This window comes from Rhinatrema bivittatum, chromosome 1, assembly GCF_901001135.1.
Source record: "Rhinatrema bivittatum chromosome 1, aRhiBiv1.1, whole genome shotgun sequence".
NCBI classification, from domain to species: domain Eukaryota; kingdom Metazoa; phylum Chordata; class Amphibia; order Gymnophiona; family Rhinatrematidae; genus Rhinatrema; species Rhinatrema bivittatum.
This window is the reverse complement of record NC_042615.1, coordinates 542,949,987-542,965,031: the sequence shown is the minus strand read 5'-3', so window position 1 is coordinate 542,965,031 and position 15,045 is coordinate 542,949,987. Positions and strand designations below refer to the sequence as shown.

Here is a 15,045-nt window from a genome sequence, read left to right as displayed (position 1 = left end):
AGCACTGGCCAAGCTGTTGTAGATGCACAGCCACTTCTCCTGGGCACTCAATGCAGAGTGCTGGCATTGCATAAATTATTCATTGCATGTCCCTTTTAGCGTGGCAGCACACTTGCGTATTTCATTAGATATGTGTGCGTTCGAAAAACGTGCATCCACTTTGGATGCATGTATTTTACACACATGATATTGACTCGCTCTTTAACTGCCTTAACCACATCCTCTGGCAATGAACTCCAGAGCTTAATTATGCATTGAGTAAAAAAAGAATTTTATATGATTTGTTTTAAATGTGCTACTTGTTAACTTATTGGAATGCCCTCTAGTCCTAGTATTATTTGAAAGAGTAAATAACCAAGTCATATTTACCCATTCAAGTCCTTTCATGATTTTGTAGATCTCTATCATATACTCCTTCATTCTTTAACCTTTCCTTATAGGGGAGCTGTTCCATGCCCTTTATCATTTTGGTTGGCTTCTCTATACTTTCTCCAGTTCAACTTTATCTTTTTTGAGATGCGGCGATCAGAAATGCACACAGTATGTAAGATACGGTCTCATCATGGAGCGATACAGAAGTATTATGACATCCTCCATTTTATTTGCCATTCCCTTCCTAAAAATTCCTAACATTTTTTGACTGCCACAGCACACTGAACTGATGATTTCAATGTATTATCAACTATGATGCACAGATCTTTTTCCTGGGTAGTAACTCTGTATGTGGAACCTAACATTGTGCAATTATCATCGCGTAACTATAGCAAGGGTTATTTTTCCCTACATACATCACCTTGCATTTGTCCAAATTATATTTCATTTGTCATATGAACGATCAATCTTCCAGTTTTGCAAGATCCTCCTGCAGTTTATCATAATCCACTTGTGATTTAACTACTTCGAATAATTTTGTGTTATCTGCAAATTTGATCACCTCACTTGACATACGCCTTTCCAGATCATTTATAAATATATTAAAAAGCACTGGTCCAAGTACAGATCCCTCAGGCACTCCACTGTTTACATTTTCCACTGTAAAAACAGGCCATTTAATCCTACTTTCTGTTTCCTGTCTTTTAACCAGTTTGCAATCCACAAAAGAACATCGCCTCCTATCCCATGACTTTTTAATTTTCTTAGAACTCTCTCATGAGGGACTTTGTCAAACCATACCAACAATTGTTTGCCCTTCCTTCCACCTTTCTTAATGTGTTGAATACATCTGGACTGCGCTTCTAAGATGGTATTTTTTAATAATGTCTACGACTGTTGTATACTCTTAACCTCTCCAGCTGCATCTTTCAGTTTTTTTCTTAATTTATCAAATTTCCCTTTTGAAAGTTTAGTGCTGGAGCCATGGATTTACTTATTGTCTCCTTCCAGTCATTAATTCAGATTTGATTATGTTATGATTACTATTGCCAAGTGGCCCCACCACCATTACCTCTCTCACCAGATCCTGTGCTCCACTAAGAATTAGATCTAAAACATCTCTCATCAGTTACTGAACCAATTGCTCCATAAATCTGTCATTTATTCCATCCAGTAACTTTATTTCTCAAGCATGTCCTGCAGTTACATTTACCCAGTCAATATTGAGGTAACTAAAATCTCCCATTATTTCTGTACTACCAATTTGGTTATATTCTCTAATTTCTCTTAGTATTTCATTGTCCATCTTGTAATTTTGGCCAAGTGGATGGTAGAATACTCCTATCACTGTACTCTTCCTCAACACTCATGGGATTTCTACCCACAGATTCTATTTTGTATTTAGTCTCAGTCTCTTGTAAGTTATAAAATCGGGTGTACATGTGCGCGTGCCGAGTAGCATGCGCACATGAGCGCCCGCGTGTGACCTTTTAAAATCTACCCCAATGTGCCTCCACCCCACCAAGTTGCTCCTCTCTATTATTGTGATATAATTTGAACCCTAGAATAGCACTATCCCATTGGTTATCCTCCTTCTATCATGTCTCTGAAATGCTAATTCATCATTCATTGCTATACACTCTAAGTCTTCCATCTTAATTCTTAGACTTCTGGCATTGGCATACAGACATTTCAAAGTGTGTGTTTTTTGTTTATATTAACAACCTGCTTTTCAGTTGACAGGAATAATTTGGAATCTTTTAGCTCAGGTAATTCTTTACTTATAGGCACATGGACTACTTTTGCTTTTGTTGGAACCTCTCTGTTGGGATGCCATAACACTCCTGCTTCATTTGTATCTTTTGAAGATACCTCCCTCCGAACCATGCACTGCTGAGTGACTGTCAGCTTTCCCCTTTTTCTAGTTTAAAAGCTGCTCTATCTACTTTTTAAAGGTTAGTGTCAGCAGCCTGGTTCTACCCTGATTAAGGTGAAGCCCGTCCCTTTGGAAGACTCCCTCTTCCCCAAAAGTTTCCCCAATTCCTCACAAAACTGAATCCCTCTTCCTTCCATCATCATCTCATCCACATATTGAGACTCTGGAGCTCTGCCTACATTTGAGGACCTGCACAATGGCAGGAAGAGATAGCTACCCTAGAGGTTCTGGATTTCAGCTTTTTATCCAAAAACCTAAATTTGGCTTCCAGAACCTCCCTCCCACATTTTCCTATGTCGTTGGTGCCCACATGTACCATGACAACTGGTTTCTCCCCTGTACTGTCTAGTAACCTATCTAGGTGATGCGTGAAGTCCGCCACATTTACACCAGGGAGGCATGTTACAAGGCAATCCTCACATCCACCAGCCACCCAGCTCTCTAAATTCCTAATTATCAAATCATCAGCTATTATAGCTGACCTAGCCCTTCCCTCCTGGTCAGTAGCCTGGGAGACACATCCTTTATGCGAAAGGAAATACATCACCAGGAGATCAGGTCATTGTTACAGAATCACTTCCTGCTTCACCAGGATGATGCTCTCCAACTAGGAAATCTTCCTCCTCCAAGGCAGCACCAGGGCTGCCAGACTAGAGTTGGGTCTTAGCAACTATGTCCCTGAAGGTCTCGTCTATATACCTCTCTGTTGGCCTCAGCTCCTCCAAGTCTGCCACTCTAGCCTTCAGAGATCAGACTTATTCTCTGAGGGCCATGAGTTCTTTGCACCAAGTGCATTCATACAACCTGTTACCAGAGGATAAAATCATACTTGTGACACTCAATGCAGAAGACTGGAAGGTACCCCTCTTGCTGCTGGATTGCTGCTGTCATCTTAATTTTGTTGAGTTCTTTTTATACTGCTAAGGGAGTAGGAATGTATATATAAGCGTCTTTTAAATGTATTGGTATATTTACTATTAATCTGTAGTGACTTGCAATGGGATAATTGCAGGTCACTACTTGTCCTTCTTACATTTGTGATCTTCAGTAAATTTGTGACCTTAGGCTTCCAGTAAATTGATTCAGATAGTAAAGCCAATTTCATTTATAATTTTGTTCTGTCTTCAACTTCCTCCCAATAGCTAGGTGGATAAGAATTTAACCTAGTTAAGTTGTGTTAGCATCAAGTCTCATTTGACATATCTTTTCTGCAGTTACTCCATATTCTCCTGCCTTCTGGGTCATACCTGGGTGGTATCTTTATTCTCCTTTCCTCCCTTGAATTTCTCTTTGAGATGGTCTTGAATACACCTGGGTGGTGCCACTGGTCTTCTCCCACTTTACTTACTCCTTCTCCTTGGGAATGAGTGTGAATTTATTCCTCCAAGAGGACTTTAAAAATCCAACAGTTCTCAGATGTTGAAGAATCTGAGTCACTGTGCCTTAGCGTACTCAATAAAAACGAAATGAAAGTTCTTTATGAAAACAGAGAAAACAAAACAAGAGGCAGGAAAGGTGGAAAAACCTCCTCCTCACATAGTAAATGTTTCCAATAACCATGGCAAGATAAGGAAAGGCACCTTGCCTTCTTCACTTAAATCAGGTCTCAATCCCAGAGATCCCCGAGTCCTTCCCTAGAAAAATAAACAAAAGAGATCAGCAAAGACAAAGAGACATGCTGCCCCTAGGAAGGTCAACTAAAGATGCTGACATGGGTTTACATATGCAAGGAGTTCACTATCTTAAACATGTGGGAGCTAACATCCTCACTAATATTATTTCTGCGTCTTCCCCATAGAGTTAGACATTCCTCTTAGTAGAGATTCTTTAGGCTCTCTCCATCTCGTTTTGTCTTCCTTTAATATCTTGCTTTTGAGCAATTGCTTTAATGTTTTCGTTTGAGTATCCCTATGTAAGAGTGTATTCACGTATTTTCCTTTACAGACTTTTGTGTAGACTTTGAGATCGGCACTCAAGGAGATCTGAAGTGAATACAGGTGATTCATCCCACAGAGTGGGATGAATCACTTGGTAATTTCTCACACTGAGAGTTTACTGGATTCTGCATCTTTTATTTCACTGGAGATTAGTGCAAAGAAGAGAGATGGAATGATTTTCTTTCATTCCCCAGTGTGACTGATAACAGTGTGTGTGGAAGGTAAAGAAATTTACCACTGATCCCAGTGTATCAGTGAATGATTTTTAGATGCATCGTACAGCTGAAATTCTGCAAATGGAAGTATTCTCCTGTTTATGCGGGGTGATGGGATTAAGGTTGCGGAGCGAGGATACAATTCTGAAATGTGATATAATAGAGTATGGAATATCTCATAGGATCCAAGGAGTTGAATATGCTGTACATTCCCTATGTTTTCTTGACATTTTTTAGGCGCAGTACATACTGCATGAAAGCACATATTGATTTTGGTAGTTTGTCTGTCTATGTGTAGTCACATTTGTTCTGTTCTTTGAAACTAAAATGAGACTTTTCATTTTCATAAGAACATAAGAGATTGCCATACTGGGTCAGACCAAGGGTCCATCAAGCCCAGCTTCCTGTTTCCAACAGTGGCCAATCCAGGCTACAAGTACCTGCAAGTACCCAAAAACTAAGTATATCCCATGCTACTGATGCTAGTAATAGCAGTGACTATTTTCTATGTCAACTTGATTAATAGCCGTTAATGGACTTTTCCTCCAAGAATTTATCCAAACCTTTTTATAACCCAGCTACACTAACTGCACTAACCACATCTCCTGGCAACAAATTCCAAAGTTTAATTGTGCATTAAGTGAAAAAGAATTTTCTCCGATTAGTTTTAAATGTGCTACATGCTATTATCTGAAAGAGTAAATAACCGATTCACGTTTAGCCATTCTAGACCTCTCATGATTTTAAACACCTCTATCATATCCCCCCTCAGTCATCTCTTCTCCAAGCTGAACAGCCCTAACCTCTTTAGGCTTTTCTCATAGGGGACCTATTCCATCCTCTTTATCATTTTGGTCGCCCTTCTCTGTATCTTCTCCATCGCAACAAAATCTTTTTTAGATATTGCGACGAGAATTATACACAGTATTCAGAAAATGTATCTAAAATTATTTCTTGCCTGTTTATATTTTGTGTTTAAGTACAGGGATTTGAACTCGCACAAATACTTTTCCCAGTGGTCATCTTGGGATTTTCGTAGATAGGCTTTTTGCATATCCTGCACCTCCCATCTTTTGGGCCATCCTCATTTTGGGATGGGTCTCAGGGATATAAATTGCTACTGAACAAGTGCAATAGAGAGAGAGAGAGATATATTCAGAGAATTAGGAGATATTGAAGAGGGTTAGAGAAGCGATATTGAGTAGGTCCTCAAGACCTAGTCTTTTGAACAGGAGTTTTGAGACTAAGAGTTTTTGAAAAGTGGATTTTGGATATTTTGGATCATCTTATGACTGAGATGGAGGACTTACCTGGAAGGAAAGGCTGGATCTCTGTTTATGCATCCTGCACTCAGTTAACTGCAAGGTAGAAGACAGATTTGGATTTTTGAGCATTCTGCAAAGTATTTTGGAGATTCTATTTTTGAAGCTGGGGAAAGTTTTTCTATCGTCCCTGGTATATGGTAGTGTTGGGGGAGAACTAACTTACAGTTAAGAGCAGCAGGGTCATCAGGAGAGGCACCATGGACAAAGAAATTTATTTTTCTTAAATTTGTATTTTCCTAATTTCAGTCTTGATATTTTGGAATCATGGCCTGGATCTTATGTTTCAATCTTAAGTAAGCCTTTTTTGTCAGGGCTCAGTTTGTGGGGGAATGGCCTGGAATGCAGTTCCGGTATTTCTTTTCAGGTTTAAGAGGCAAAGCAGCAGGGTGTTTTCCTCCAGCCCCTCCCTCCAGGCAGCCTTCAAAGAAAAGAAGCAGAGGGACTGAACCTAGAGCACACAAAAAAAAAGAGAACAGCCGCTCTGCTTCCAAATCCAGCCCCTCTCCTCTTGTTTCCCCCTCTCCTCCTGGGTATTGCAAGGAACAGAAAAGGGAAGAGGGTGATACGGAGGCAGACACCGCAGAGCAAAGATCAGACACAAAGATCAGGGTTTGAATTAGCACAAGTTTGCAACTTGTGAGCAGTAGTGGCAATTGTCAAGGTTTCAACCCTGGCATTGATGACTGGCACTACTGCTCACAACTTTCAAACTTGTGCTAATTCAACCCCTTTTTGTGTCCGTTGCCAAGGGCTTTATTTCTGGCAGAGCAGCCCAGAGCCGGGCCCGGATTAGGACAAAACAGCTGCCCATGGCGCCAAATTACGAGGGCACAAAAATTTCCAGGCCAAAGAGGAGTCTGCTTCTTCTGCTTGCTTTAGGACTGTACACCGGCAGAGCCTCAAAGGGCCACTGCCGTGCTACTCTGCCTATGGGCATCAAAATCTCTAATCTGGCCCTGCCCAGAACTGCATTTTGCCACCTTTTTTCTGGAACCCGAGAAAGTGGAGCAGGGCCAGCAGTGTATATCAGCTCTGACTTGCCTGAGCAAAGAGAATATAGCCAGTAGTTGCATGGATTATTTATGCCCTCCCCAGCCCTTGGGAGAAAGCAGAGAAGACCAGAGTATTGGTCGCTTACCCTGAGACAAGGGCAGCCACGTGGCCTTGATTTTTGTGCAGTTTCCCAGCACAATTTAGGAGGCTGTGAGGAAGAACATCCAAGGTAAAAAAAAGACACAGACTTAATGCCCATCAGCCCCCCTGCTTCTGCCACCACCACTGTGTTGGCTTCCTGCTTATCCTGCCATCCATCATTCCAGGCACTGTCACCTCTGCTGCTGGTGACCATACGGGTGAGGGTGAAAGGGCCAAGAGTGTGAATAAGAGAATGTGGAGGAAGGGGGAATGAAGGGAATCCGAGGGAGGAGAAGGTGAGTGAGTGATGGGATGTGGAAGGGCAAAAGTGTGAGTGAAGAGATCGAAGAGACTGTGGGTTATGTGGAGGAAAGAGTGAGTCGGGATCAAAGGTGCTGCAGGGTGTGACTGGCGGACTCGTAAGGACTATGAGATGTGAGGGGCATGATCAGAGTGTGAGGGGGGCAGTTTGTGAGTGAAGTGATTGGAGGGGGTGGAGAAGGAGTGAAGGAGGGGGATAGGATTGGGTGTGGTGTGAGGAGGGAGAGAGAAGAAAGTGAGTGAGGAGAGTATATATTTTTTTCCCCTTCCTTCCATCCCCGGGGAGGCAAAGATCAGGCCATGCTTTTGAATTCCAGACCTCACACCCCTGTCCAAGGAGACTGAGGACAATGGACTGTAACGTCTGCTCCCACTCCCACCCCTACCCCCAAGGTAGAAGTGAGCCAGCTGATTCTAGCCTACCTTACTGGCCAAGGAGGAAAAGGAGGAGAGTTGCTGGAGAAGATATTTTTCCAGGGAGAGATGACTTAGAGGATCACTAGGGATAGGAGGTTAGACTTTGGGGCTTTAGGATAACTGAAACTGACCAGGGCTACTGGGGAATTTATGGGGAGGCTGAGGATGAAGGATCAGATTCACTAGGGCAGAAAGGAGGAGGGGGTTAGAGAGAAAGAACCCCTTTCTTTCTATCATCCATCTCCAGCTTACTCCAGTGATCCTGCATCCCAATCCCCAGCCATCTTTCACCTATCAGTGCTCATTGAGCATGTTAAGAGTGTGAAGCGTGTATTCAGATATATGTGTGTGTGTGTGTGTGTGTGTATCTGTGTGTGTGTGTGTGTGGTGTGTGAGTGTGAGAGTTCACACCTAGCGCTCTGGTTCTGCTCCTTTGCACAGAAATTCACATCTGGCCCTGCCCGTCTCACCGTCCTCCACAGTTCCACTTCATTTTAGTCCACAAATGAAGCCCTGCTTGTTATAATTTGAACACCAGCCTTGGACTCTGAGCTTTCATTCAAATGTGCCTTTTTGAATCGGCAGCAGACCCCTCACTGTGAGCACTGATACAAGACTGGGAGTGACTGTGCATCCTGGTTGCCCCAGAGGCTCAGACCTCTTCCCCCTTGCAGAACCCCGGCCCCCAGGGCTGAAGTTTGGTGCAAGAGTGTTTTAGAGGTCCAGGAGAGTAAAGTCAGCCCTGGGAATTTGCCTAAAAAAGGACCATATCATTGCTATGCAACTGGCTCTTTTTGGGTACGTGTAGTTTATGTGAATTAAGAATCACTCCTTACCCTAGGGTCTCCTTTCAGGATGGAGTTCCTCCCCCTTACTAAGGTGGCTTTTCTATTACTGAGCCCATATAGGGTAAGCATTCCCCTGAAAACATCATGGATATTTGTACAAAGGACTTAGAATGCCTACTGAATATTCCCTGGCCTAGCTTTTGACATCTGCAGTGCTTACATTGTAGACATGAAGTCAAATACTGTTTGCAAGACTTCAAGTCTGCATAACTGAAAAATCTACCCGGCTGCATTCAAACATAGCCGGTTAGGTTTTTTTTTTTAGCTATCCAGCTTTAGGCTGGTATATTATATTCAGTGGGATGTTTCTCCCGCTGAATATATGAAACAAGTTATCCAACTACATATAGCCGGATCACTTTGTCCACTAACCGGACTACTAAATATGGACCTCTTTGTGTTTCACTGTTGTGTTATTATTTTATGTCTGTGAAGGTTTACTCTTGTACTTATTTTTGGCTTGTTTCACTAATTAGCATGTCTTTTCACACTTTTGGTTTTGGATCATATATAATACATTCACAGAGGAGCATGAATGTGAATCCTTTAGGAGTCATTTTCAAAAGCATTTACAGAGATAGAAACCCCAGTTTCTGTGCATAAAACTCCATTTGAAAATCAGTTTGGAGTGTCTGCATGGAAAAGTTCACCTGAAACACAGTTTAGCTGAACTTTTACACATATACAGGACTGAATTTTCAAAGCATTTACATGCTTAGAAGTAACATATATTATAGCAATTTTCAAAAACCTATTTAAGTCCATATATATATATATATATATATATATATATATATATATATATATATGCGTAAAACCTACTGAAAATTCAGCCGTGTGCGTAAAAGTAACAATTTCCCAAAGCCCATTTTCATGCCGAAAACCTTTTGAAAATTCCCTCCCTAGTAGGCAGGCGTTCTAGAGAGTGGAGTTAGGACAGGCAAAAGATTTACGTGCAATGCTCTCCAGCAGGTATAAGTTTGTGTTCATATGGTGCAGGGAGCTCCCATACACCCATGAATTTTCAAAGTGGATTTATCCACAGAAATCCACTTGGGAAAATTCTGTCTAAAGTCTACTAATAAAAAGTAGCCGCAGAGTTTAGCCAATGTTGGCTGATGGAAAACAACCCTCCCTATGCCGAAAACCTTTCTCATGTGGGTAGCTGTGGTGTTCTGAGGAATGTGCTGGCATCGTCAGCATTGGGGTATTTTGCAGGATTTTGTGCCATTTTTTTTCATTTCTGAGTTTCAGCTGGAAGTTTACTTCGTGTTAGTATTTTTTTTACAGGTTAGGGGATAGCCGGCAAGCCAGAACTGTTATATTCAACGAAACTTCAGAATAATGGAAGTAGATGATTGAAGGGTTCCAGCTATTTTGTAGAATTCCTTTTTTTTCCCTGCTCAGACAAGGGACAAAGCTGAGGACTTAAATGGATTCTGTTTGGTAGCCCCTCATACTAGCCGCCAGCAAATTTCTTTCAGAAAAGTCCAAACATACATATATATATATTTTTTTTTTGCATCATGTTAAATATCTACACCCAGGCAATCACCCATTTATGCTGCACCACAAGTTTTTAGAGTTAAGCCTTTGTAAAATGCAATGATTTATCTAGAGGGCCCAGTCAGTAACTAAAATGGAGGAAAAGCACACCTACCTATGTTGAACTTTAAATAACATTACATTAGACCTTATGCTTTTCTAAATATTTTTGTTGCCACCTTTGTTCTGAGTCCCGTTTCTAGTGTGCTAAAGATCTTCTCCATTTCCTACTTTGTACTGTATATAGCAGACAGCCTGCCCACAGTGCCAAAATTCTTATCCGTTTGTCTCCACGCTAGCCTTAGAAACGGAAGCGTTTAGGATGCTAGTGATTCATTTGATGAAATCCCCATCCTCCTTCCTTACATCAATCTAGCAGTTAAAAAAAAAAAAAAAAAGCACAGTGCTTTTAACACCCTCTCCAGTGCTGATTTCTCCCATTCCTAATTGCCTTTGTTACCTTTGGAGGAATGCTTAGGATTTTGATCACTCCTTACAGTCTGGGAACAGCTGGAAGTACAATCATTAACTTTTTTGTTGATTTAAAACGAACATCTATGCAGACGTCTGCTATTACCTCTTGCTTCTGTGCAAACATAAGAGTGAAAAATATAACCTCACTGATTGTGAAATTAGGTCTGGAGGGTTTTATAGTTTCATATCCTAACCTTATTTCACAGCTTTTCTTTTTAACCTTTATTCTTTTTTATTATTATTATTATTATTATTATTATTATAACATGGCAGTTTTCTCCTGCTCCTTTTGGATTTTTGAGTCATTTGGAACCAGAGTTGGGATCTAGTGCCAAGAGCCTTCATTCACAATTACTCTGAGATTTTTTTTTACCTCCTCCCAATTTACGTTATTCCAGTCGTTATGGTGACAGTCCCAAGCCAGGGGCCATGCACCAAGGGGCTTTCCAGAACCCTGTAGTCATGGGCTCTAAATCTGGGGCTGCTGCTGGATGCTGACTGGGCTCCCTCCCTCCACAGGCTATGAAAACTGCCTCTGCAGCATCTCTAGCCTGGGTCAGCTGGAGGCCAGGAATCAAACCCAGGTCTGCCTCAGCTGCCAGGCCATTCCTTTATATTTAATCTGTTATTAACTTGCATTTGGCAATCATACATTTTTTTTAGTCTGGAGCTCTTAGAAAATATCTTACAGCTATTATTTGCCATATCTGAGTGACCACTTGATCAAAAAAAAAAAAAAAAAGGCCATGTTAGATAGTTTTGCCATAAGCACAGAAAAGGAGAAATATTTTGAAAACAGAGCCAATAATAAAGGAAGTTGCTGGTAGAAACATGCAATTAGCCATGCTGAGAAAGCAGGCACATATGCAAAATTTGTATAGGCTTGACAATGAAAAGGTAAAAAAATATCTTTAAAATTGCCCATTGCTGTACGAATTAGCTGTGCTTGTTTAGGATCTATCTCTCCCAAATAACAACAATTTGTAAACATATTATGTAAATCTTTAATAAGAATTGTTTAATTCTGATTTTGAGAAAAGAAGTGGAAGGTCTTTTTCTTCCCTTGCTGATCTGCATCTAGTTTTTGGCCTTTTCTTTAACATAATGTAACCTGAGAAGCCAAAAAGTCTCTTACTCTCTTTCTTTCCAGGATTTTATGCCCTTCACATACTCCCTCCCTCCCTCTATCTCTCTGTCCCTCCCCTACCTCTCTCTCTCTCTCTCTCTCTCTCTCTCAGACACTCATACTGCATGCATGGGAATTCAATATTATTTCAATTGCTGTATCATAATATATTTAATGCCTCTTTTGTTCATTTATTCAAGGATCGCTAAAGGAGTATCAGCAGATCAGGGGGCTTTACTTTGGGAATCACATCTCTTGAAGGATGATGTTTCTGCATTTGAAAAAGCCATCACCATCAGACAGGATGCTTGCAGTAACCTACTTCCATTGTTTTAAGTTTACCATTCAGAATTGCATTGGACTGCATGAACTTTTCGGTACCACGTTTCCTTTGTGAAGTCATTGGGGGAGATGCTGAAAAACGGAACCAGTCTGGAATTTTCTGCTTAAGGAAACTTTCTTCTTTCATCTGTAGCTCCAGAAAACCAACCGAGAATTTCAGCTTTAAAGGAAAACTTACAAGCCAGTGCTAACCCTGCTTTCTTTAAAGTGGCCAGTCACCTAGATGGTGAAATAAAAAATGAGGCAAGATGACATTAACCCTAGGACTGGACTGGTGGTGGCATTGGTCAGTATCTTCCTTGTTTTTGGCTTCATGTTTACTGTTTCTGGAATGAAAGGGGAAACCCTGGGAGACATCCCCCTGCTCGCAATAGGGCCAGCCATCTGTTTACCAGGGGTGGCAGCTATTGTCCTAGCTAAGAAGACTGACGGGTGTACCAAGTGGCCCTATCACCAGTGTGCCTGCTGTAAACACACAAAGGACAAAGAAGGTGTGGAACTGTTGGCCACGCCATCGGACCTGGAATCAGGCAAAGGGAGCTCAAATGAGCTGGACAAAAAGGGAGGCTCGAAGAACAGATCCATCGGGAAAGAAGATAGCTCTCTGTCAACTATCACCGTCCCGGCAGAATCCAGGAGCCTGCTCCAAAAGGTGGACCAGGATGAGGTGCTGCATTACCTGGAGGACTGCCATCCTGCAAATGCACTAGCTGTGAGTGATGTCAGTTCCTCCTGTGTCTTCGAGACAGTGTGCTCTCCAACGGACAAGGTTATCTACACTGCTGCCGAGGGCAGGATTGTGTTTGCACCAAGTGGCACTGGTGCCTATTCTCACAGGGAAAATAGCCCTTATGAAAGATACAGCTGCTATATAAATCCCAGAGATGCCAACTGGGATCAAGAGACAATAGTTTAAACAGTCTGCATACATGACATGTCAAATTACAAAAAAAAAAAAAAAAATTATTTGCACTGCATGAACAATCCTCATACAGTTAGAAAACTGAACTGGGTTTGTGATTCGTATTCAAACCTTTTGTGCCTGATGTTCTCTTTCTGTAAGTAAGCATGTTTGAAACTATTTTTAATGAGCTTGCCCATTCCCTTTTATAAAAAAAATAAATTTGAAGTTTTTTTTATGCTACGATATTATAGCCCGAAGTTATGTATGCTGTTAATGAATTGATTTAGCTGGCAAAATCATGAAGTTTGTATAACATCCAACCTCAATTTAAAAAAAAAAAAAAAGGAGGGCTCAGCATCGGAAGCAGGAGAATGTACATAATGTAAGTAATTTTATGGCAGTGATTGAAGTTTGTTTAAAAAAACAGATGCATGTGGCTAGGTTCCAGGAGGTACGTACTTCAAAATGCATCTCAGTACTGGCATTAGACAAATAAGCATGACAATAGGAACTAAAGACTTCATGCGCTGCCCTTCATTAACAAATGGTTTATGTTGTCATTTTTCAAATCTATTAAATAAGATGCAGACGTTTCTCACCTGACTGAGACTTGAGCAGTTCTAGTGAACGGCATTATGATATGAACATATATTTTTTTTTAATGTTTCAGCATATTCAGTTCCTTTCTGATGTGTTACTATCCATGTGCATACAGTCTTAACTGAGTTATAAATCTTTTTTTTGTAGGCTTTGTGATCCATTAGTTTGCAATGCTTTGCTTCTTTACAAAACAAGCGGGATAAGGTCATCATCCAGGTGCCCTAACGGCTGCTTCAATGGAGAAGCCACCCGTCTTAGCCACAAATAGAGCAAAGCATTTCTAGATCATTGCTATGCAATTCTCTCCTTGGCATGCTTTGCCTTGTCAACATTAGAATTCTTAATCACAAATGTCACCATCAAATCTCATTTTGAGAGCACGCAGGAACGAAGATAAGGTGACTTCTTCCCTACTGGAAATACATTCCTCATTCTCTATGCTTTGCTGGCCAGCTCAGGGATTACAAGCAGAGGGTTGCTGAAAGCATAAATTAGAAGCTGAAAAGAGTTTATACCAGTTAAAGAATTTGCTACACCACATTCACTGGATGTTATATTTCAGAAAAAAAAACCCTCACCGGGCACCATAGTGAAAGTTGTTCTTGAATTTTAACTCAGTGCTAAAAGTCTTAAAAAAAGCTCTTGTATGAAAGATTTGGTATGAACCACAGATGCAGATTTTTATTGTTTATCCCATTTTAAAACAAAATTATACCTATAGAGGTCCATATTCAAAAACATTTAGCAGGCTAACTCAGAAGTTAGCCAGCTAAATGAATATTTGGTCACTTCTCCATCTATATTCTAGCCAGCTAATAAGATAACTGACTAGAATTTACCCGGCTAAGGGGGTCATTTTCTATCACTTATCGCAATAGCTTGCTGGGGGCGGAATTGGGGCAGCAAGGGGAGGAGTCGGGGCGGCGAGGAGGCGGACACTGCGATGTCTTCGCTGGCGGCAATAAGGTAAGCACTGTTATCGTCGCCAGTAGCACGCCCAATAGCACCACCTTTCACGGTGGCGCTATTGGATGCGAAAGCCAGCAGTGAAAACACCGTGGTGGTGTGAAGGCTGCTGGCTTTTGCAGGCCTGCCTCCCCCCCCCCCCCACCCCCCGTTTTCACTGGATTCACCATTCTGCGTTAGAATGGTGAATCCAGGCCTAAAGGATGTTACGGGGCATAACTGGGAGGAGTTGCATTATCTGGTTAAGGCTTAGATTCATCATTCAGCTATATTTATATATTTATATTATTTATATACCATAAAAGGTTTAGTTATTCAGCGCGAAACTGACAGCGATAAAGGTGCTTACCTTTCTCTGTCGACGCCTTCTTCGCGGCGTCATCCCCGGTGCTGCCCCATCTCCTCCTCTTCCAGGGCTGACTCAGCCCCGAGCTAGCTATCGCGAGCAATAGCTTTAGAAAATAACCCCCTTTGCTAGCCATACTATGAATATGGACCTCTATATTTCTTTCACAAGTAACTCCCAATAAGTAGATATTTTTCTTCAGCTGAAGTTATTTATTGATAGTAAATATAAAGAGTT

General features: G+C 41.3%; 1 protein-coding gene across 1 annotated transcript; it reads left to right on the top strand.

The window, feature by feature from the left end:
* Positions 1-11,834: 11,834 nt before the first annotated feature.
* TMEM215 (transmembrane protein 215) lies at positions 11,835-14,349 on the top strand. The gene has a single exon (XM_029585968.1). It carries the CDS (start codon positions 12,231-12,233, stop codon positions 12,906-12,908), a length of 678 nt encoding a protein of 225 aa, XP_029441828.1. The 5' UTR covers positions 11,835-12,230; the 3' UTR covers positions 12,909-14,349.
* The last annotated feature ends 696 nt before the right edge of the window (positions 14,350-15,045 follow it).

Bases quoted from the DNA above. Each gene is read 5' to 3' on its own strand.
- TMEM215 (XM_029585968.1), top strand. From the start codon at position 12,231: ATGAGGCAAGATGACATTAACCCTAGGACTGGACTGGTGGTGGCATTG.